Source organism: Nannospalax galili, unplaced genomic scaffold (genome assembly GCF_000622305.1).
Source record: "Nannospalax galili isolate Female #2095 unplaced genomic scaffold, S.galili_v1.0 scaffold2618, whole genome shotgun sequence".
Taxonomy (NCBI): Eukaryota; Metazoa; Chordata; class Mammalia; order Rodentia; family Spalacidae; genus Nannospalax; species Nannospalax galili.
The window spans coordinates 494,008-518,835 of NW_008341419.1; the positions used below are offsets into that span (position 1 = coordinate 494,008).

At 40.9% G+C, this 24,828-nt stretch overlaps 1 protein-coding gene across 1 annotated transcript in view; it reads left to right on the top strand.

The window, feature by feature from the left end:
- LOC103737145 (ryanodine receptor 2) overlaps positions 1-24,828 on the top strand; it is a 216,733-nt gene that overhangs the window by 122,554 nt on the left and 69,351 nt on the right. Inside the window, exons 10-11 of the mRNA XM_008836859.1 lie at positions 5,616-5,690; positions 7,575-7,731. Coding sequence (XP_008835081.1) covers positions 5,616-5,690; positions 7,575-7,731 — 232 coding nt within the window. The remainder of the gene's footprint in view (positions 1-5,615; positions 5,691-7,574; positions 7,732-24,828) is intronic.

Consider the following 24,828-nt stretch of genomic DNA (forward strand, 5'->3'; position numbering starts at 1 on the left):
CAGAGAGACAGCAAGACAGAGAGAGAGAGGAAAAGCAGGAAGAAGAGGAGGAAGACAAGGATGATGAGGAGGATGAGGAGGAGGAGGAGAGGGAAGAGAAGGAAATTATGCCAGGACCCAGCTCCTGAATTGACCCTCAGGAGGAGGCTGACATGGGTGTGGGCTGCCTGAAAAATGATGACTAAATTGTTGTCCGATCAGTATTTTAACTGAGGATTTACTTTACCTTTGAATATTGTGCTAGTTATTCTTTCCATCGCTGTGACAAAGTGTCTGACAGAAAATGCAAATGGGAAGAAAGTTTTATTTCAGCTCAACCATCACATCAAGCGAGATGTGCTGTCATGAGCGTGATGGATATTGTTCGCACCCTGGCTGCGTACCAGGAAGCAGAGAGGAGAGCTGAGTATAGCTTTCAGAGGCCCATTCCAAGGGACTTACTTCTACCAGACCGGTTCCAGTGGCTAGGCTCCAGCCTTCAAAATAGCACTGTAGTCTAGGAACGAAGCATTCAAAACACTCATCTGGTGGGGGTACGTTTCAGATTCAAGCCATAACTGATGTCAGTAAGTCCATAATACTGTTGATTTGGTAGTAGTCTCAGCTCAAGTCAGCATGATGGAAGGCTTGCCTCCAGTATGGAAGGACTGACTACAAGCCCCTCAGTGTTGTCGCATGAGCACTCAGAGGCAACGTGAAGTGTATGAGGATGCTTCCCACAGGCCTAGATGTGTTATGTCATTCTTTACATTCTCACAGTAGCTCAATGAATGAAATTTCACTTTATGATTGAAGAAATAAAGGCAAAGGCTAGAGAGATGGCTCAGTAGTTAAGAGCTTTTGCTGCTCTTGCAGAGGACCCAAGTTCATCTCCCAGCACCCAGACTGTGAGACTTACAATCACTTGTAATACTCTAGGCACTTGTGTGCACACCCATACACAGACACACACTCACAGACACACACACACACACTTATACATTAATAAAAATAAAATAATCTTTAAAAAATAGAATGAGAATGAGATGCCAGGAAGAAACGCAAAATAAGGGTCTTTTTTTGTGCATTTTGTACAATATAATAGAAGCGCAGGGGCTAGAGAGATGGTTCAGCAGTTAAGAGCACTGGCTGCTCTTGCAGAGGACCTGGGTTCAGTTCCAGCACCCACATGGCAGCTCACAACTGTTCTAAATCCAGTTCCAGGGGATCCAACATCCTCTTCTGATCTCTGAGGGCATTGCATGACACAGGTGTACTTACACACATGCAGGCAATACACTCATACACATAAAAAAATTAAATAGAAGCACGGAGTTTAGGAACTTGCTCAATTGTACACAATGATGTAATGTCTTCAGAAAGTTAATGACAATGAAATATGAAATCACTTGCCAACTTCTTGGTTCCCTGAAAGAAAAAAAGTGAGGTCATAGCTGTGACGTCATTTGGAGGCGGTGCCTTGGGCTAGAACTTGCCCTTGCAGCCTGCAGGGATCTCTTCATCACACTCAGTCTGTTATTAATGATGTTTTATGATCCTGTAGTAAAGCCCATTAATTGGAGTTGTATATCCTATAAAATTTTATTATGAATAAATACCATGGTGTCAGGTGGCGAGAGGCTTGTAAAGATTTGTGGTCTCATCAGCATGCTAATGTAGTCTTTTCTGGGCTTGAGATTCTGAAGATGAATACTCTAGCTGTCAAAGTGCCTGCTTTTTACTACAAAAACCAGTGGTTCAACAATTGAGATAAGATTTAAATGGTATTTTATAACCTTCAGCACAAAAATAGCTTACTGCTTATATTTTGGTAGACAATATTATAATAGCTATGAGAAACTGGATTGATGGCATTGTGGGAAGAATTTGTGCTGATGAAAGAATAACGTTAAAGATCCTTTTACATGGTCGACCTGAAATATGAGTTCCTAATGAAGGGTATCAGATTGGAGGATTATGTGTTGCAGATGTGTGACTTACAGCCGGAAGTCTTGGATTTTTCAAAGTATGGTTGAATGAACTCATAGTACTGGCCATTATATGTGCATAAAAATATTCCTGTTCAGTGAAATAGCAGTGGATTCAACCTTTCTGATTTATAAAGTGAAAGTTTAAAAAATAATTGTTTAGAGCCAGATCATCCCAACCACCCAGGAGGCCGTGGCAGGAAAATCTCAAGTTCAAGACCAGTCTGGATTGGAGACTGGATACAGTGTCAGTCCAGGCAATTTAGTGAGGCCTGTTGCAAGCCAAAAAAGTAAAAAGAGGTCTAGGGATTTAGCTCAGTGGTAGAATGTTTGACTAGTGTGTGTAAAGCCTTGGGTTCCATTCTCAGTACTGCAAAGCAATAATTGCTTTGGTTAGAAATATTATCACTAGTTTTTTGTTTTGTTTTGTTTTGTTTTGTTTTATTTTGACTTTTGGTCCTTGTGAGACAGGTTTTTCCTGTAGCCCCAGCTGGCCTGGAACTCACTATGTAGTAGACCAGGCTGACCTTGAACTCAGAGATCCACCTGCCTCTGCCTCCTGAGGGCTGGGTTTAAAGGGATGCGCTACTACGCCTGATTATTATCACAGGGTTTTAGCATGTTTTCTTTTTTTCTCAGTAGCTGTGGTAATGGTTTTATAACACACTGTAAAAATAGCCTCCATTGGACAGGGAACTATCTATATATTTTCACATCCACTCATCATCCTTGAATTTTTACATCATTGATGCCACTGTACTGAGGTCCCCAGTGACCAGCTTTGAGGCTGGTGTTGTGTAAGCCTGCTTAGCTTCTTAAAGAAGACTTTGCCTTATTGGGCTTCTTCTTGGAAAGGATGATTACCCTGAGATAATAATTTGGTTGTCTGAGTTTAAAGGTGTTAATACCATTTGGTAAACTTGTCAATCTATTAAAATATTGCCGCTTTGATAACTGAGATACAGGGCAGGCAGAAGTGGCCCTCCCTTCGTAGAACACATACATTTCTCCAGGTTTTTACTTAAGCTTGATGGTCCTTGCATTGTTCAGGATGGACTGACATCCTTGTTCCACTTAGGGTTTTGATATTGTGTGCCAACTTTTAGTCTGAAATAGCCCATGGAAATTTGTTTGGATAACGATTAAATTCCCACACATGCCATGTGTTTATATGGGCAAATCCAATAAAATAGCCAAGATGCCCCGGTCACTAATGAGAGATCCTGGGCACCCCATACCTACTTGAAAAATAAAGAGAAATACTTCAGTGAAGAAGAATTTTTAGAACAAAGCTCAAAGATTTCAGACAGGAATCAGGATTTAGTTTCTTCACATTTATGCACGTGTGCATCCCCACACACAGACACACACATACACATAAATAAAAATAGAATAAATCTTGAAAAACAAGGTAAAAAGAACACCGTGGGGATATAGGTAGAAAAATCCAGAATATAGAAAGTACTGTGAGAAAAATGGAATGGATTTTTTTTCATGAAATAAATGTCAAGGGAGAAGGAAAAAGAAAAGAGTAAGTGATGGATGCTCCAGAACTAAGAGGCAAAAGGCAACCAGGATGTGCATCTCATCTGGATCTGCATAAAAAGTTGGAGAAAAGAGTCAAAAACAACATAGGGAATTTAAACAGTGACTGGATATCACAGTTGGCTTTACTTGTCAGTTTGAGGCATCTGGGAAGAGGGACCCTCAGCTGGGGAATTTCCTCTATCAGATTGGCCTATGATCATGTCTTTGAGGCTCACTGTGGGTGGTACCACTCCTGGGCACGTGGTCCAGAGCTGTAGAAGAAAGCAGGCTGAGCCCAGGCCAGGGAAGCAAGCCAGTGACCAGCGCCCCTCAATGGCCTCTGCTTCTGCCTCCAGGTTCCTACCTGGAGTTCCCGCCCCGGCTTCCCTCACTGAGGGACTGTGATTGGGACACGTAAGCCAAATAAATGCTTTCCGCCCCAAGTTGCTTTTGGTCAGGGTGTTTATCATAGCAATGGAAAGCAATCTAGAACCCTGGGTACATCGTATTCATATCAAATAATACTTTTGCAGGTGTGTGTGGGGTAATTAGAGGGTCTAAGCCAGGTTGCTCCTATGTTGATAATTCTTGATGAAGCTTTGTGTTGGGTGTACCTGGACTTACTTTAATCAACTTCTGTGTATATTTGAGAAGTTCTACAACAAAGATAAAATGATAAGGGCCATCTAAAGCGGAGGAGAAGCGAGGCAGCCATGGTATCACAAAAACTGCCAGGAGTAAGTTTCCGGTGTTTTCTTTTAAAGCCCTTTTGGCTTTTGTGACCAGAAGGTTATTGGATGACCATAGCAAAATCTGTTTCAGCCAAGAAGCAGGTTCAGAAAGAAGACGAGAATACATGAGCCCCGATGGGGCAGTGTTGAGTCAGAGAGAGGCAGGTGAGGTGATGCAGGCAGAGCTATGGTGTTATATTTGAGACAGAACACTCCTGAGTGTTTAGATGATGAACACAATCCTCTAGAGGATGCTGAATCCTTGGGAAAAGATGTGCTGTATCCATAACTCTTGGTTTCCTTAAAACCATGTCAAGGGATTGACACATACTGTTTGGCATCTTTAATTATTAGGGGAGTTTTGGAATTTCAGTACATGGATATATATATATATATATATATATATATATATATATATATATATATATACAGAAAAGTATCTTTTGTGAATTTTGTTTGCATGTATATGATTTTATTTCTATTTGTGTGTGTGTGCATGCATGTTTGTGTGTACGGGTGCCTGCAGAGGCCAGAAAAGGAAAATGGATGCTCCGTAGCTGGTGTTGCATGCAGTTGTGAACCTCCAAACATGGGTGCTGGATCTGACCTTGAGCCCTCTAAGGGAGAAGCAAGTGCTTGTAACTTCTGAGCCACCTCTCCAGGCTTACCTGTTTATATTTTGACATAACTGCCCAATTGTATAAATTGCAGATGGTTGTATTAAAATACTAAGAATCGGTGTTCTTACATTTCTTTGAAATGTTTCCAATGTTGAAAACGGAGCTTAGAGCTGTGAAGAATGATCTGCACATATGTAAGTAATAACATGAAACCACACCTAAACTGATAAGCATGGACTTTCACAGAAAAAAGTTGGAAGAGAAACATAGCAGTCTGTCCTGCAGTGGGAGGTTATGGAGAAAGACATTCATAACAGTAAATGATGGTGAGAAATATATCTAAGTAAATTTTTATGGGGCTGGAGAGATGGCTCAGGGGTTGAAAGCATTGGCTGCTTTTCCAGGGGACCTGGGTTTGGTTCCCAACACCCACACTGGGCAGCCCATAACAGTCTGTAACCTACATCAGGGGCTCTGATGCCCTCTTCTGGACTCTGGGGGCACCTGCACTCATGTGCATACCTCCCCACACACATAAATACACTATTTAAGTCTTTAAAAATGAATACATGCTTACTGAGAAGGAGTGTATGTTGATCACTGTCACTGTCGCTTCTGGTCCCAGCTGTGTGCTCCTCTGCCCCACAGAAGGATTTGGAGTTGCTCATCCACTAGTTGTCCCATCCTGTTTCCTTCTAATCTGTTTGAAGGGTAGAATCCAAAGAACGAGACCTGCTAAACTCAAACTTGGGCTTTTTGTGTGTTGGCAGAACGGTTCATTACGAAGGTGGTGCCGTATCCATTCACGCACGCTCCCTGTGGAGATTAGAGACACTGCGAGTCGCGTAAGTAGAGCTTCTAAACTTAGCCTATGGCTCCAAGGACACAGAGTGCTCAGTGACTTTGACATTCAGGGTGAGCTGGTCCTGTTAACGACTCCAGCAGTGAGCCAACAGGCAGATCTTGGTGTCCAGCTTCTCTCTTCTCTTACCTCTCTCTGCCTCCTCTGTCTGTCTTGAATCAGGAAGTGCTAGACCTGCAAATCATACAGTAATTTCACACAGCCTGACTTTATCTTTGATAACATCTCATCCTATACCCTACATCTCCTGGCAGAAAGTGCTAAATGATGTCAGATCTGGAAAACAGGACAAGTTGTCTGTGAAGGTGATCACTTCAGATTAGAAGGACTGTGAAGTAAAACGTCTACAGGTGTATGTGAATCTGAAAGCAATCATTCACAGAGGTCACAGACTTTACTTATAGATAACCTGATCGTAGATTATGAAATCTGGATGGCGGCAAAAGTCACAGTAGATTCATTATAGTAGTAAGAAGTTAGATAAACACATATTTCCGAAAACTTTGAAAGTTATCTGAAGATTGCCTTTTAGTTCCTTTAAATGAATGCAGTGTCAATGATAAAGGTACAGTTTTAAACTGTTTCAGACAGAACTGAAATATTAGCCAGATTTAAAAAACAACTGGAAGGTTGTTTAAAAATCACTAAATTAGCCGGGCGTGGTGGCGTATGCCTTTAATCCCAGCACGCGGGAGGCAGAGGCAGGGGATCTCCGTGAGTTCAAGGCCAGCTTGGTCTCCATAGTGAGTTCCAAGACAGCTGGGGCTACAGGGAGACCCTGTCTCAAAAAGACCAAAAAAAAAAATCACTAATTTGTCAATATTTTTTTCACTATCATTTTATACTTGAAGGAAGTTATGGATGTAGGATTACAGATTCTGTGGTGGGGCAGGGGGGCATCTTAGAAGATTAGATGTCCTCATAGATTTTCTTTATGTGAGTTATTCATATAGTTAAAAGAAATAATTTAGTAGCCTTCAGTTTGTTTTATTCAGATATCTCATACAGTCATTTTGAAGGACTTTGTACAGCTTTGAATAATTTTATCATCATCAGTTTAAAGAGATGCATAGAAAATAGCTTCCAGTCTTAAGGGAATGACATTCTAGAGTGGTTACATTGCTGTTTTCTAACTATGCAGCTAATAATAATAAATACTGCCATAGGTTAATAGCACCTCTGTTTATTTCAGAGCGCTGTACTTTTTGGGTGATAAAGAACGTGTATTCATTCTTGTTATCACACATTGTCTTTCTTCTCTGTCAGGACAGAGTTTTATTTGAATGGGTCTGTTTTTGTGATTGACCAGATTTCCTTCTACTCTTTCATACACCTCAGCAACAAAATATTTATGAACACTTTTCTATTTTCTGTTTCCCTATAACATCAAAGCTCCTGTATTCCTATAATTAGCAATAATTAAAAATATTCATTTTCTTTGATATGTATATACAGTTGATCAAATTTACCTAAATATTAAAACATAATTAATGGGTTCAAAAACGAAATCTTCTTGGATGTGCATCTGCATAAATATAATTAATTTCACTTTTACAGTATATAAAATAAAGGAAGTAAATCTACGTATTTAAAGCCTCTTGTCTGTAAATTCTTTGAACTACTTCAAAGTATCATAAAAGCTATGAGTTTTCTCTCCAGCTGCTTCAGTCTGTCTCCTCCTTTAGCATCTTATTCGGAGATGTATGGACACACACACACACATACACACACACATGCACACACAGAGCATATATGTATATATAGTATGTGTGTGTATGTGTGTGTTCATCTAGTCAGGTTCATAGATAGTGATTGTTGCATCTCTGCTGCTAATGCCACTGGGTCAAGTCCCTGTTGCTTTCGTCAGGTGGAGCGGGAGCCATATAAGATGGGGCCAGCCGTTCCGACTCCGGCACGTCACCACAGGAAAGTACTTGAGCCTCATGGAAGACAAAAACCTTGTACTTATGGACAAAGAAAAAGCTGATGTAAAATCGACAGCGTTTGCCTTCCGGTCTTCCAAGGTGAGAAGGAGTGTGTCGTTTTGGAAATTCTGTAAACGCGTCCCTGTGCTCTGTCCTTTGATGTCCACCCAGGTCCTTCCTGTTCTGACACATCCATATAAAGAACATGGTGATCAGGGTCTCTGCACACAACAGAATCGAGATAAAGCAAGCCATGTTTCAAAACTCAAATACTCAAACCTGGCTCTACTGGTTTACTCATGTATGAAGACCTCTTTCCTTAGTGCCACTGAATCATTCTATGACAATTTTATGCTTCTATCTTTCATGAAAGCTGTGGAATTTTGTACAATGGCAGTAATGTCCTGGCTATTGAAAGGCAAAACTATATTGTAGATAAAAGTTAGAACCACCTTTCTGAGATGAGTTAATGCTTGTCAGCACCCTTGTATACAGCTTAGCACCCATCATTTTTTAAAAATCTTGTCTTTTTAAACCTATTCCTGGCCTTCCGCAGAAGTTTAAGGATTCCATTGTTCTTTTTCCCGTTTCATATTCTGCCTGAACTCTAGCTGGAGTTTTTGACCTTTGTTTGTACTTTCTGTGGACGCTACTCCTGTGCCAGGGTTTTGTTTCGCCAGTTTCTTCTAAGGTGTCTTTTCCTTCTGGCTTCCTCCTCTAGCTTAGGGACAGTGTGTTCCTTTTCAGTGAGGTTGTCTGAGTGTGCCTGCCCTCTGCTTCCTGCCTGGCCTTGCTATGGTGTGAGGGGTCTCTGCTACACAGCCAATAAACCCCACATGCCTTTCCCTGCTGTGGTGCGCTGGTGCCCCCCAAAACCATGAACCCAAATCAGTCTTTCCTCCTTATGCTCTTTTTGTTGGGCATTTTGTTACAGCAACAAAAAAGTAACTAACACTAGTCCAGAAAGAAAAAAATAATCCATCTAACCCGCCAAGAGGTGGGTCAGTTATCTGGCATTAGAAACCTTTTCAAGTTGGGGAGCTGGCCATATTAATGTGAAATATACTCCTATAGCAGAAAGTTAGGAAGAAAAACAAGAGCAGGGCTAGTGATCCATCTCAGACAGTAATGTGCCTGTTTGAACCTACATTTAAAGCCAGGCATGGAGGCACAGACCTGTAATCCCAGCACTGGGGAGGCAGAGACAGGTGGATACCCAGGGCTCACTGGCCAGCCAGCATAACTGAATTGGTGAGCCCAGATCCCAGTGAGAGACCTGACCTGCAAAAACACAGTGGGCATCACCTGAGGAACAAAACCCAAGGTTGTTTTCTCGTTCCCACAGGTATGTGTGCATCTGCAAACAACTGTATCACCACAAACACGTGCTTCTTTGTGCATGGGCACATGTGTGCACACACACACATACAATCCTACATTTCGAAAACACTGAAAAGATTTTCTAAACTATAGCATTTAAAAGGCAAAATCCCTCTCTCCAAAGCTGGTGAGAGTGAAGGAAAAAAAAAAAATGAAAGGAACAGGAAGTGATGTGGAAAAGAACAGGAAGTGATGTGGAAAGGGACAGGAAGTGATGTGGAAAGGGACAGGAAGTGATGTGGAAAAGAACGGGAAGTGATGTGGAAAGGAACAGGAAGTGATGTGGTCCCCTCCTGTCAAACAGAAATACAGAGATCTCTTATGTTTTGAATGTATTTAAAATATTTTTAGTATTAAATTTTTAGTTAGCATGTAAAATGGTTTCATTCTGACCTTTTCACACATGGATATCATATTCTCTCCTCATCTTTACAATATATTCTTTGTTCCCCTGAAGTTTTAAACCTGAGAAAGTTGGGCACCAGAGCTCACACCTGTAATCCCAGTGCTTGGGAAGCAAGAGTAAGAGGATCTTGAGGGAGATGTGGGCAGAAGGATCACAAGTTCAAGGCCAGCCTTGGCTACATTGAGAGCCTCTCTCAAACAACCTTGCAATATCGATGCATAGAAACTTAAACATTTAACAATGGCAAAGTAAACACACAGTCTTGATAGCATTTGCTAAAATAAGGTGATGGGAGAGAAAGATACCCTTCAGCCCAGCCTCATCATCTATGCATCACACATGTGCACACATGTATGTGTACCCACACACATGTAAACATATACCAGATACACATGCAACATAAACAGATGAATAAATGGCAAAAGAAAGAAAGAAAAGAGAGGGAGGGAGGGAGTGAGGAAGGAAGGAAGGAAGGAAGGAAGGAAGGAAGGAAGGAAGGAAGGTGGGTGTCTGGATTATTTTACTCATTACAATGGACATATTTCTTTTGTCACAACACAATCAATTGGAGAAAACAACCATTGAACCACTGCTCCAGAATATAAGTTTTGTTCACAGTTTTGATTTATTTCTTTAGAGCACATTTCTAGAAATGGAAATACTGACTCAGGCATACTGAGTCAGAAATAACTTTGAAAGCACTTGATGCATCTTGCCCACAGCAGCAACTTCGGACACATCTTTCCTAATATCCTGTTGTGCTTGGAATAGAGCATTCTTTCTCATTCTATCTACCGTTGAGGTCCTCAGGTTTCTAGGCTGGGACTCTGATGCTGGAATTTGACAATCATGAACTGTCACAGCCTACCCTGAAGGCAGGGAGATTATAGCCTGAAGGTGGCTGAAATGAATTCTTGTGTTTCACTGAAGTGCATTTGCACAGCACCATTCATGGGCAGGCTGCTAAGAACCAGGGTTCCCATACAGGCTCCACAGACCTAATTCTCAGTGGTGACTGCACAAATCAGAGGGGCAACAGCAGTAAGATTGGAGCTGGAATTCAGGAAGGTGTTTCATTTTTAAAACTACAGGAAAATTTTTAACATCACTGGCAGATCAGGCAATGTCTTTCCAGAGATAGAGACAATTTACTATATTATTTACTTTAAAAATTAATTTCCTGGAGGCAGAGACAGGAAGATCTCTGTGAGACTGAGGTGAGCCTGGTCTATATAGTGAGTTCTAGGCTGGTTGGAGCTATGGGAGACTCTATCTAAAAACAAATAAATAAAATTAAAAATTAATTTTTCTATATTTGGGTAACACATAGTTATAGATGCTCTCAAGAGACTACACTAATGTAGAAAGTGGTAAATTAAATAATTTACAATCCATCATTCAGAAGTAAACCCCATGTGTGTATGTTTTACAACTTTATGGAAATGTTGACACTAAACAGACTTAATCATATAATCTGTTGGGCCTAATTATTATTTAATAATATGTCTTGTGCTACAGAACTCCTTTAATAGAATTTTGGCAATAATTCAATGTTCTGTGAATAGGTTGATGATTATTTGGCTGTTTCTTTAGGTCTCAGTAGTTAGCTTATTTTCACTTTTAAAGTGAACATTTTTCTTTCTAATTGTCTCTTCAAATTTGTGACTACTTCCTTTTTGGAAGTTGAACTATTTGATCAAAGAGTAGGAAGGTTTTTTTAAGGTATTTGGGGCTTGGAAACTGCACAGGGCAGATATATGTCTGTTTTGTTCGCCACACTGTAGTGTGTGACGCTAGGTACTGGTCTGTAACCCTGGTAACTGCATCCCTCCAGAATTTCCTTCCAAGCAGCAAGATATGAAAATGTACATTTCTGTCAAACCATACGGATCATTTAAAATCTTTGCTGATTTTGCTAAAAATCAATGGTATCTTCTTGAATATTCTATGGGTAAGTTGTTCTCTTTTACTATAAAACCATTTAATTCCATTCATTTTTTTACATTTTAATTGGTGATGATGGTGATGATGATGATGATGTCTGTGTGTGTATGGTGTGTTGGGGGGTTTTCCAGTTTGTCCAGTTGTATCTCCCTGTCCACCTTTGTATGGGTTCCAGGGATTGAACTCAGGTCGCCAGATTTGGACAGAAAGTGCCTTTACCCACTGAGCTGTTTCACCAGCCCAGATCTTGTCATTTTAAAGGCACTGTGTAATATTTGAGGTATTACAGTGAAGACAGCATATTCCTGACCAAGCAGTTTGAGAAACTGACGTTTTGCAGTTTTCTAGGCCACGCGGCTTCTGGGAGATAGGAGCCACACTGTCCTACTTTCTGCATGTTACCTGGAACTGTGGCTTTGGAATCTGTCCTAGAATGTGGCTCTAGCAGTTTATTCTAGAACAAGCTTCAGATTTTCTACAACCCTTTATGAGATTCTGAATACACGCGTCACATATATGTTCCTCATACACATTTCTGCTATGTTCTTGTTCCTGACGTAAAGTCAGAAGCAAGGACAGGTCCCAGATGGTGAGCTTTTGTACTGACTGGTGAAACAGTCCAAGGCTGGGCACATTTGGTCAGAAGATTCTCACGTCTCAGGGCCTCAGACTAGCATGCGGATCCTTGATTCTGCTGAGCCCAAACTCCAGGTTCCATTTGTCATGTCTTGAGCTCCCTCTGATCAGCTTTCCAATCAGGTCTGTCTCTGAATTTTGGGACTGAGGCATTGTGAAAACAACTTTTGCTGACCATAGTGGCTGGCTTCTAAGCTACTATCTAGACAGAATGGCTTGGGTTCCCATTCTGTTATATTCCAAAGTCAGGAAGAAGTGACTCTTTCCTTGCATCATTTTTGCCATCATCATCATCATCATCATCATCATCATCATCATCATCATCTTATCCCCCCCAAATTTTTGAATGCACAGTACTCTCTCTACTGTGTATGTATGTATGTATGTACATATATATGTATACATATATTTAAGCTTTATTTTTATTTATGCATGTAAACACATGCATATAGTGTTACTCACAGAGGTCAGGAGAGGGCATTTTATATCCTGGAGCTGGAGTTACAGGTGGTTGTGAGCTGCCAGACATGGTTTTTGGGAACCTTCTTCTGCAAGAGCAGTCCATGCTCTTAACTGCTGAGCTATCTGAGCTATCTCTCCAGCCCCTCCTCTGTATAACTGTTGTTTGTTGAAAATATTTTAACTTGATTTTCAGCCGTGTATAGATAATGAGCAGCTGTGAGTCGAGCTGTAATTGGAACTAACACAAATATTTAGGGTGTGTGTGCAGTATCTTTGAAGAAGCGTAAATCAGGGTAATTCTTGGAAAATATTTTATGCAATTTTTGTTGGTAGAAAATATTTAAAAATTGTTAAGATTTGTTTATGATATTTAAGAAGTAAAATTCACATGGTCTTTGAGTAAGTGCTGACATTAGTGTGCCTTATTTTCATCACTTTTTTTTTTTTTTTGAGATAGAAACTCCTCATACAACCCAGGCTGATGTGAAGTTCACTATGTAGCCCAGGCTGGTCCCACACTCATGATCTTCATGCCTTCTCAGCACTGGGGTTAGAGGTGTGTATCACCACATCTTTATTTAAGATAAATTACAATATACAAATGAGTATCCCAGGAAAACATACATGACACAGAAATACACATATGAAAGTAAATTCCCACACACAGATTGTGAAAAGATAAAAGAATTAAGTGTTAATTGTAATGTCTAAAACATCCCATGTTAATTAGAATGAAGTCTAATGAAATTAAAATTCATTCATGCAGAAAAGATTTTCAATTATAAAATACAGAAGCATTAAATTAATTGAAGCTAAATAAAATTAGAATTTTCATAGTATCAAATTTTAGAGAAAATAGTGTAAATAGTTTCATTCTTCCCTTTACTGACCATCACATTTGGTCCAATTCTGTATTTTAAACAAATATATCGAGCACACCACACACACACACACACACACACACACACACCCCACAGATGTGCAGCTTTGTGTGTGTGTGTGTGCATGCATACATGGTGGCCAGAGATCTTCCTTAGCATCATTCCTTAGAAACCCTTCACCTTGTTTATTGAGACAAGCTCTCCCACTGACCTCTGACCAACTAGGTAGACTAGCTGGCCAGTGGGCCCCAGAGATCTGCTTGCTTCTGCTCTCCAGTGCTGGGATTACAAGCACGTGATTTACCATGTCCAGCTTTTTTTATGTGGGTTCTGAGGACCAAACTCAGGTCTCCATGCTTGTAAGGCAAACCACTGAGTTATCACCTCAGTCCGCCCCATATAGCTGATGTAGTTTTTTCTGTAGGTGTCACTGGCACATTGAAAATATATGTTATACTTTTCCATATTTCTTTTACAACATTTTTGGTGAAAATATTGGATGCTTCCATTCTGGAGGACAAAGACTCTATGTTGTGTCTTAGACTCAGCTGTGCTTCGGGTCAGCTGTGCGTACATGACTGGACTGATGGAATTATAGATTGCCGTTAAGGAGAGAGTAAGGTTTTCTAGGTTTGTTTTAGACTGATCGGCACCTTCAGCTTTGTAAATTCCATGATGAAAATCAACCAAGTGTAGCCTGGTGGCCCAGGCCTGTGATCCGAGCTGCTTTGGAGGTGGCAGAGGGTGGAATACAAGTTTAAGGCCTTCCTGGGCCATAGCGTGAGTTCAAGACCAGTCCTGTCATCTTCGTGAGACCCTTGCTCAAAATATGGACTGTAAAAGGAGGGCTGACTGTGTAGCTTGGTGGTAGAACAATTGTGTAGCATGTACAAGGCCCTGGGTTCAATTCTCAGCACTGCCTCGACTCTGAAGTACTCTGGAATCTAATCAGCCATCCTTCGGTGTTTCTGGATGAGACCTCTTCAAAAGTACAAGTATGTGCTTTTCTTTCTATTTTGCATGTCTGGTGACTGAAGACCTGTGGATGTGCTGGGCAGGTGCTGTACCCTGAGCCACATTGTATTCACAGCCCTCTTTTTGCTTTAAGACAGGGTCTCACTAAGTTGCCCAGGCTGGCCTTTAATTCACTGAGTAGTGGCCTTGAACTTGTGATCTGCTTGCCTCATCCTCCTGAGCAGCCGCTGTGGTTGGAAGCCTGCACCCTGAGCCAGGCTCTTAGCATCTTCTCAAAACTTTACAAATTTCTAAGATCATTCTCCCTTAAGATTTACAAATAGCAAGTGCTTTCAAAACCAAAGTTACAGAAAAAGAAAAACAAACCAATGTTACTAGTTGAGATGAGGGACATTTGGGGGGCACGTGTCACTGGGGTGCCCGTGACACTGATACAGATGTTCAGGAGCCAATCTCAAATTCCAGAGTCAACAGAAAAATCGGTGATCACCAAAAGCCCTGTGTGTTCAGAACACACTGAGTGAAGCAGGAACTAGTCTGCAGTGTAACTGACATGGGCTCCCTATTAAGGGAAGGAACTATATAATGAAGAATGCAGACCATGCGTGTAGGTGTTCTTGGGCATATTTTTCACTTCTAGAACTTTTAACTGGCTCTCTCAGATGTGTTCAAATGTCAGTTTTAATCATAAGGCAGGTCTGTATGTATTATACGCCCCAGCATGATTTTCTTTTAGCTTAAAATGTCACTGACATGTTCCTCAGTAGGTGATTCCCCAGTGTTCTGTCCCTCATGCACCTTGAATAGAAGTCTTTCCACTGAGGTGATAGAGTGACGGCCTCAAATATGACCTCCCACAGGACTACAAGGACTGTGGAAACAATGGCCATCATAGATCAGAATGCTTCTGCTTCTAGGCCGTGGTGCTCAAGTCCCCTCTCCCCTCTTCCCTCTCCCCTCAAACTATTCCAGGCTAGTCTCTAATTTGGTATGTAGGCAAGGTTGACCTTTAACTTCTGATCCTGCTGCCTCTGGCTTTCCGATGCTGAGATTACAGGTGTGCACATGGACACGCACTAGGTGGGGATTGAACCTGGGGATTCATGCACCCTAGGCAAGCTGGCTACCAATTGAGCTACATCACTAGTCCTCAAAACATAAACTCTCACACAAAGAAAATAAGAGTAGTATGTAACCACTTATAATATGACAGATCTGCTGTTTTGTTAGTTTTTGTGAACTGGACATGGACTAGAGTCACCTGGGAAGGGGAGACCTCAGCTGAGGAATTTCTTCCATCACACTGACCTGTGGCCATGTCTGTGAGGCACTTTCTGGATTCTGTATAGATTTAGGAGGGTCCAGCCTACTGTGGGCCGCATCCCTAGGCAGGCGGACCTGGACCGTATAAGAAAGCTTGCTGAGCAAGGTAGGGGGAGCAAGCCAATAAGCTTGATCTTGGCTTCTATTCCTGCCTCCAAGTTTATATCTTGAGTTCCTTCCCCAACTTTCCTCAGTGATGAATTATGACCTGGGAGTCATAAGCTAAAATAAACCTTCCCTCCTCCCTCAAATTGCTTTTGGTCATGGTGTTTATCACAGAAACTGAAAGCAACTTAGAACACCTGCCCGGCAACTTTGATGAACTCAGTTAATCCTGGTATGAGTCTGTGACATTTAGAGATTATTTTTAATCTTCATTAAGCAGTTGAGGAAAAGTAAGGCTTCGATAAGTTCTGTGGAAGATCAGACCTAAGCTCCAGGGGTAAATCTTAATAAGAAGAACTGGTAGAGAAATCAAAACTGCGCACCTCTCACTGTCTGAATTTTGCAGTTCTTCAGTGACGAAGGGAGTATCTAAAAAGTAGATTAATTTCTACATGATTTTTGTCATCAAAATAGTTTTACAGGAAGATACGAGGATGCGGAGGGACATTGAGGAGGGAAATGCACAGGAAGAGGGTGTAATCATATATATGTGGAAATGTTTTTAAATTTTTGATTAATTTTTATATGTATGAGTGTTTTCTTGCGTGTATGTAGGTGCACCATGCACATGCAATGCCTGTGGCAGCCAGAAGAGGGTGGTGGATCCCCTGTAACTGGAGTTATGGATGGTTGTTAACCACCGTGTGGGTGCTGGGAACCAAACCAAGGTCCTTTGGAAGAGCAGTTAGTGCTCTTAACCACTGAGCCATCTCTTCGGTTCATGTGGCGCAATGTCTTAATGAAACCCATTACTTTGCATTTTAACTTAAAAAATTGATAACAGAAAGCCCCAATCCAAAGTTATGAATGGAGATGAAAGTCACATTTAATCAGGATTAAATTAAAAGGAAATACATGCAGTGCAGTGACCTTTGCAAAAGTGTTTGAAGAAGAGAAAGTGGTGGAGATTATGTCCTTTGCAGAAGACATAGAAATTCCGTCACATTTAACATTTTTAAATGATTTATTTTTAATTATGTGTGTGTATGACTCATGTGTGTGCATGTGTGCACATACGTGCAGGTGCCTTTGGACCTTGGAGGCAAAGAACCAGACATCAGATCTCCTGGTGCTTGTGAGCCACTATGTGGGTGCTGGGAACTGAACTTGGGTCTTGTAAAAGAGCAGCTACTGCTCTTAACCACTGAACCAGCTCTCTGCCTACCTACCCAACCGCCTTACATTTCTTATGCCAGTCTTTTTGAATGACAGTCAACATGAGAGTGATTGCTAGGAAGCCTTCTGTGGTAATGGGGAGGTGTCTCCATCAGGGCCTATCCAAAGAAGCAGTAGCAGGTGGAGAACTCTGCAAGCCCAGTGACAACCTGCATAGCTTTGTTTTGTAAGCTCTGAGGGCTGGTTAAGGAAGCTCAGTATCCGCTGTGCTGATACACTGACAGGGTAATTATGAATCCGATGCAATCACAGACTTGTGTTTCCCAGTGACCACCTACTCCGGGTTATACCATGACACCACAAGGAAATGGGTTACATTAAAAAAATGTTTTACACTTTAATTAATTAGGTGTGTGTGTGTGTGTGTGTGTGTGTGTGTGTGTGTTGTGTTTGTGTTTGTAAGCACATGTGCCATGACACTCATGTGGAGGTCAGAAGACAACTTGTAGGCGTGTTCTCTCCTTCCACCATGTGGGCCCCAGGGATCAAACTCAGGCTTAGGGCAGGAACTTTAACCATTGTTTGTCTTAGCGATGTGTATGTAATTAAATATTGATAATAATTTAATGTGTAATTAAAACTAAAATATTGATAAAATTGTCATCATCCAAGGATAAAGGCCCTTTAGTTTCCTCCCTATCAGTTACCAACAGTGTGAGCTGGATAGATTAAGGGTGATTGATTTCAGCTAGTGCTAGAGGAGTCTCTCTGAATAACCTGGTCCAGACCATTAGTCCTACGGGGCTAGCTTTAATTTAGTCACATGTCTAGTTTGGTAAATTCAATAAATCAAGAGAGAAAAAATATATATCTAAATAAACCTGGTGTAGTGAGAAGCAGCAGTGTCTGCAAAATTTTTGGAATGTGTTGAAAATATTTCTTTAAGAATTTACAATTCTCATGATCTCAAGATGGGAAAAAGTTTATAGCTATCAATGAATTTCGATGATGGGCTAGTCTCAGTGCTACATGAGTGGTTACAGCAGGTACTTGGAATTAAACTGTAACTAAAATTACAGCAGGTACAGAGGGACAGGAATTAAACTGTCAGTCTTTTGAGGTAGGTGCTATTTAACAATAAAGTACGTATGTTAGAGCGTGTTGTGTTGTGTTTGAGATAGGGTCTTTGTAGCCCAGGCTAGCCTTGGAACTCAATATGTAGCTGTCCTGGTTTGCTTTATTTCACTGTGATGAAAACCCTTTGACCAAAAGCAACGGTTTATTTCAGTTCACACTTCAGGTTACAGTTCCTTATTGAGGGCAGTCAGGGCAGGAAAGCAGTGCAGGACCTTGGCCGCAGGAACCATGGATGGCCACCTCTTATTGAATCACTTGCTGGCTTATGCTCAGCTAGCTTTCTTCTACAGCCCAAACCACCTGCCCAGGGGTGATACCAGCCACAGCTAAGTGACCCCATATCAGTCATTAATCACCCACCAACAGTCTAGTGCAGGACAGATGATCCAGGAAATGCATCACTGAGGTTCCCTCTCCCCAGGTGTCTCTATAAGTTGTGTCAAGTTGACAATGAAAACCAAGACAGTAGCTCAAGGTGGCCTCGGGCTTGCGGCAGACCTCTTGCCTCGGCTTCCCAGGTAGCCGGTCTGCCTGGTGGTCAGCGCACGTTTAGTGATAGCATGGTTTTTGGTTTGGAATACTGTGCTTGCAGCTTCATTGACTTTTGTCTTCCAGCTCGATGTTAAGTTGATTCAGTAACCTCATATTCTATTTATTGATGTCAGTTTTATTATATTTATTTTTATATAAATTATAAACATTTATAATTATAATTTATAAAATTTATAATTATATAAATTTACATAAACCCCATATTCTATTTATTGCTATCAATTTTATTATATTTCTTTTTACATAAATTGCATTTTCTGGCAGAACTTGCCCATCTGTTAACTCATGTGTATATTCTATGGTTTGAGTATATTTTGTATGTATAATGGCTGCTTTAGAGGCTAGCCAGATGGCTCAGTAGTTAAAGCCATGTAAGCATGAGGACCAGAGAGATCCCTAGAACCCACATAAATGCTAAGTAGACTCTAGCCAGGAAAGGCAAAGACGGGGGCTACCCAGAGCAAGCTGGCTCTCAAGACTAGCCATCCATCAGCTCTGGGTTTGATTGAAAGACCCTGCCTCTATGAATGAGGCAGAAGAATAAAGGAGGAGATTCTCAAGATCACCCCTAGGCCTCCACATTCTCCAATGCACGCATGCAAATGCACCACCACATACTTTCCCATGGGAATACACACCTGCATGTATACACACATGAATAACACACACACACACACATACACACACACACACATACACACACAAATGGAAAAAACAAAACAATAACTGTCTTTGATAGTTGTAAGATCCAGGGCTCATGTTTACATTGATCTCTCTCTCTCTCTCTCTCTCTCTCTCTCTCTCTCTCTCATTCACACTTAATTCTTTTACATTAACTTTGACAACATAATGGATATCAGAAATGACATACCATAGAGACTGAAGTCTTTGAAGAGTTAATCTGGTTTTGCAGGCAATGCTGTTGAATCAAAGCTCTTGTTTCTGTCTTTGGCGGTGAGTGGTGACCGGTATATTTCTGTTTGGCCCTTTCAGTCTCATCTGCTGCTGTTATTCCCAGACACACCCCAGTGTGCATAATTTAGTGGTTGGTAAAGAATATGGATAGGGTTTTGGAAAGACTTTGGGTTCCCTCTGCATCTAGGTGTATCTCTTTTAATACCTCAAGCCAGACAGATGGTGGCTTATTTTGGCTCTGTGGGCAAATGGGAGCCAGGCATGCTCTAAGCCAGGCGAGGCACTATTTGTCTTTCTAAAGAATTCTACTGTCCATTTCCTCCCTGCTTTTGATCTTTTAAATGGCTTTTAAAAAAAATATTGTATTTATCATTTTTATGTCTATGTATGTTGCCTGCATGTAGGTAAGTACACTCATGTCATGCAGTGTCTGTGGAGGACAGAAGAGACTGTCAGATCTCCTAGAACTGGAGTTACGGACAGTTGTTAGCTGCCATGTGGATGCTGGGATTTGAACCTGGGTCCTGTGCAAGAACAGACAGTGTTCTTAACCACTGAGCCATCTCTCCAGCCCTCAACTGCCTTTTAAAAAAATTTATTTAATAACCACATGATTAGAAGAAGCATTCCTTTACAACAACATTGACATAGTCAATAACAGTTTCCAGAGCAAAGATGCATCTCTTTCAAAATTGGCTGAGCCCTGTAAGATGTAAAATTAAATGAGTTTTTAACTTTTAAAGAAGATCTCCATTTCATTTTAAAATACACTGTTTCCTACAGAAAGACTCATCAAATGCCTTTTAATACATCGCGAGAAAGACTTCTGTTTTCTTCCACAGTTATCCAGGGGAGGGCTTGTACAGCTAATCTACTCCATTTTCCAAAACAAAGTGACTCAATGGAAAAATAGCATTTAAAATCCCATGACAAAGTAAAAGCCTCAATTTATAGAAGGGAGACCAGGGTAAGGTTTTGTGTGGTTGTTGCATGCCTGACCTACTTACATGCTACTTAAATATGCATGCTCATTTTCTCTTGGGTGCTGTGCCACATGCCATCTTCTTGACTTGCTGTGTTGAAGATTCTTCAACATGTCAGAGGCAGGCAAACTTAGAAACCCGAGACCCCACTTGATTTGAGGCCGTACAAACATCCTTCCTCTAATCCTGCACTTGGTGGCCTGGGATCTTTTCCTGCACATACTATGCACACACATGACTCTCTGAACAATGCACCTAGCAACCTATTAGTGACCAAAGACCCCCTCTTCATGGAGTTTTACCAGCTCTACACACCCCCATCTTAACAGTGGAGTACGTTTCCTCTTCCTTTAACAACCATCAAAAAACAGATTCAGTCCTACAGAGTAGAAAGGCCAGTCCAGCCTAGACTGGTTTTGGGTGCATGCCCACTAAGGCAAAACTGTGTCCCTAACTGAACTTTTAGGGAGAATCCCCTATTTGCCATCCTGTGCTTATGCATGATTGGGCGTGCAGAGGATTGAAAATCAGATGTATTGTGGGAAGGGACATATGCTGAAGAGAAATGGTTTGTAACTTAACATATCAATAATGAAAATAGAGACCCACCCAATCTTCACCCCTAGTAAGCAAACTCTTCCTTCCTTTAGACCTCATAAAAAAAAAGAAGCCCCTGGGGGTAGAGAGACGGCTCTGTGGTTGAAAGCACGTGCTGCTTTTGCAGAGGACTGGAGTTCTGTTCCCAGTACCCATGTCGGGTGACTCAAAACCACCCATACCTTCAGCTTCAAGGGCTCCAGTGCTGTCTTCAGACCTTCACAGATCACTGCGCCCCTGTGCACAGTCCTCCATACTGACACACAAACACATAATTAAAGACAAAAATAAATCTTTGTTTCTAAGGAAGCTACCCAGTGCCTATGGAGGCCAGAAAAGAGAATTGGATCTCCTGGATCTGGGGTTAGAGGCAGTTGTGAACCACCATGTGGGTGCTAGGAGCCGAACCCCAGGTCCTCTGCAAGAGTGGGCACCTTAGCTGCTGAGCAGGCTCCCCAGCCCGTGACAGGGTATTTCTAATCTGTCTCATCACTTTGACTAAAGTTACCTTGCTACTTTTACAAACCATGTGAACTCTTATTTCAACCCTTTGAATAAGAGACCAAGAACCTAGACCCCAACCATAGGAACACACATGGATCTTTTTTTTTTACATCTGAATTTCTCCTAAGCCTGGGCTCCAGGAAATGAAGGAAAGAAAGACTCGGAATGATCTTGGGTGTTTCCTTCAGCAACCGCTTTGTCTCATGTCTTTTGGGCAAGTTCTTACCTGACTCAAGGGTTCCAGTAACGATCGGAACAGTCATCGGGGAATCTCATAATTAAAACTCCTAGCACTCCAGGTGCTGTGGACCACTACAGTAGAAACCCAACAAAGCCTAGCTGTGCAGTTAATGATTATGCAACTTTTCAAAACACAAGTAATTAGACTACAAACTCATTCCTGGATAAAAGGAAAAAAAGGTTTGGGGGTTCATTGTTTTCTGCTGGAGAGATAATTACATTGTTATATTTTCCCCCAGAATTTAATTTTCCTATTGGCAGGGTTGGAATAAATGGATTAGCACTGTACCTCCTTTGATAGAATTAAATTACAACAGTTTATCTGTTTTATTGCTGATTCTTAAAATAGCATTGGAGGTTATTTGCATAATAGTTAATTCAACTTAGTTGATAATTGTATTTTTTTAGATGACTTTGGCCTTTCTGTACTGAGAATTTTAACTCATTTTAATTTGAAGTTTATCTACTCACTTTAGGGTCACTGGTTATTAATTTTTAAGAAAGGTAACATGAAGAATGTGTGAAGTTTTTTGTTTTGCATTGAGTTTTGAGATAGGGACATGGACCTGCTATGTGTTGCTGACTGACCTGGCACTCCCTGTGTAGACCACCCTGGCCTTGGACTTGAAGTAATCCTCCTAACTCTGACTCACAAGTACTGAGATTATAAGCTTGTGTCACCACGCCTGGTCTTGACATGGTTTCATTTGAATGTTACCAAAAAAAAAAAAAACCCACGTAATTTTTACTTTAAGCTAATCTTCAATAAACATTTGTATAGTGCCTGGGGAGATACCTCAGCCAGTTGAGTGCTTCATTCCAAACAGGAAAACATGAGTTTGATCCTCAGAACCCATGTAAAATAAAAGAAGAAAATTTGGATGTGTGAACACATGCTTATAATCCCAGTACTGGGAGGCAGAGATCCCAGAACTTGCTGCCCTAACCTACTTGGCAAACTCCAGACCAGTGGGAGACCCAACCTCAAAAATAAATAAATAAAAGACAGTTCCTGAGGAACGATACCCAAAGTTATTCTCTGGCCTCCATTAGCAAATGTAGTACATGAACACACACACACACACACACACACACACACACACACACACACACACGGAAAGTTAGTTCATTGAAGGAAAGAATAAGAAACCAGAAGAAGGTCCATTCAGCATTGAGACTGTCATTTAGAACTATGTAAAGGGCTGGAGATAGCTCGGCGCTAAGGAGCGTTTATTGCTCTTGCAGAAGACCCATGTTCAGATGCCTCCATGTACTGCAGGTGACACACAAATGCCTGTAACTCCAGCTCCAAGGGATCCAACATTCCCTTTGGCCTCCATGGGCACCCCCACATACGCGTGCACACACACATAAATAAATAGAAATAAAATGCAAGTTGTTATAGTGAGTTCCTTAACTTCACCCTCCTGAAGAATGCAAATCTCTACAGTCCACTTTGGAAGCTGCAGCGCAGAAACTAAATTACAGCTTTGATTACCTCTAGGGAAATAATCACCATCATTAACAATCATTAACATCAGGATCTTCACAGTTGTCATGGTCAAAGCATCAGACGTTATTGAAAAGCTTATTTCATCTCAGAAACTGTGCTGTAGACTTTCAAAGCATCGTCTTATTTTTTTTCCTGATTATCTATAAAGAGGTGCTTTTATCATAGATGATATAATTGAGCCCTAAAAAAAGTTAATCAGAGATGGCTCAGTGGTTAAGAGCCCACACTCCTCTTGCAAGAGAATAGGAGTTTGGTGCCTAGCACTTTCCTTGGGTGGTTCACAACTACCTGCAACCCCAGCACCAGTGATTCGACACCCTCTTCCGGCCTCCACAGGCACTGCATACATCGTCACATACCCCACATACATAAAAAGTGAATCTTACAGAATTTTAGAGTCAGAGGGACATCAGGGCACAAGGGAGAACATGGTAGTCGGGGGGAGGATAAAGTAGAACAAAATATAACGAGTCCTGTGTATAAAAAAGCCATAATGAAACCTATTACTTTGTATGTTAACTTTAAAAATTAATAAATAAACTAAAAAGTTTTTCATATCCTAGAGGTAGTAAGTGGCAGAAATTGGACTGAAAAAATATTGTTTCATTCCACCCTTAACCTATCCATTTAAACACTAATAATGAGCAAAAAAAATTGCTGTGGAAAATGTTAATCCATATTATGATCTTTACAATCTCTGATTTGGAGTTTGCCATTAATAAAAGTAAATTTCTATGTTGTAGCAAAAATATTTTCTCCCCAAGAATATCTGATTTAATTTTGTAGTTTCTCATTTTGATTTTTCAGCTGACTTTGAAATGTTAGAATATTTGCATCAGAATATTTGGTTCATACCTATAATCCCAGCATTTAAGAGGTGGAGGGTTGAGGATCAGGAGTTCAAGATCATCTTCAGCTGTATAATGAGCTCAAGGCCAGCCTAGGCTGTATGAGATCCTGTCTCAAAATAAATAAAATAGGGATTAGAGAGGTGACTCGGTGGTTAAGGGAGCTTCTATTCTTTGCTACACTTGCAGAAAACTCGAGTATGGTTCCCAGCACGGACATCTGGCGGCTCACAACTACCTGTAACTTCAGCTACAGGAAATATGATGCCCTCTTCCGATCTCCAAGGAAACCTGAATATACATTTACATGCCTCACACAGATATGCATACATACACATAATTAAGAATAAGTATTTAAAATAATAAAAAGTACCTTTTAATCTCAGTACTTGGAAAGCAAAGACAGGTGTGTATCTCTGTGAGTTCAAGGCTAGCCTGAGTCTGGTCTACATAGGGAGTTCCAGACCAGCTGGGGCTACAATAGTGAGACCTGTCTCAATAATTAAAAAAATAAAAAATATTACTATTTGGCCATTATCATCATTTCAGAGGACCTGAAAGAACTGAAATTTTCAAGGAATTTTTATAAATTTTATTTATTTACTTTTATTTTTCTATG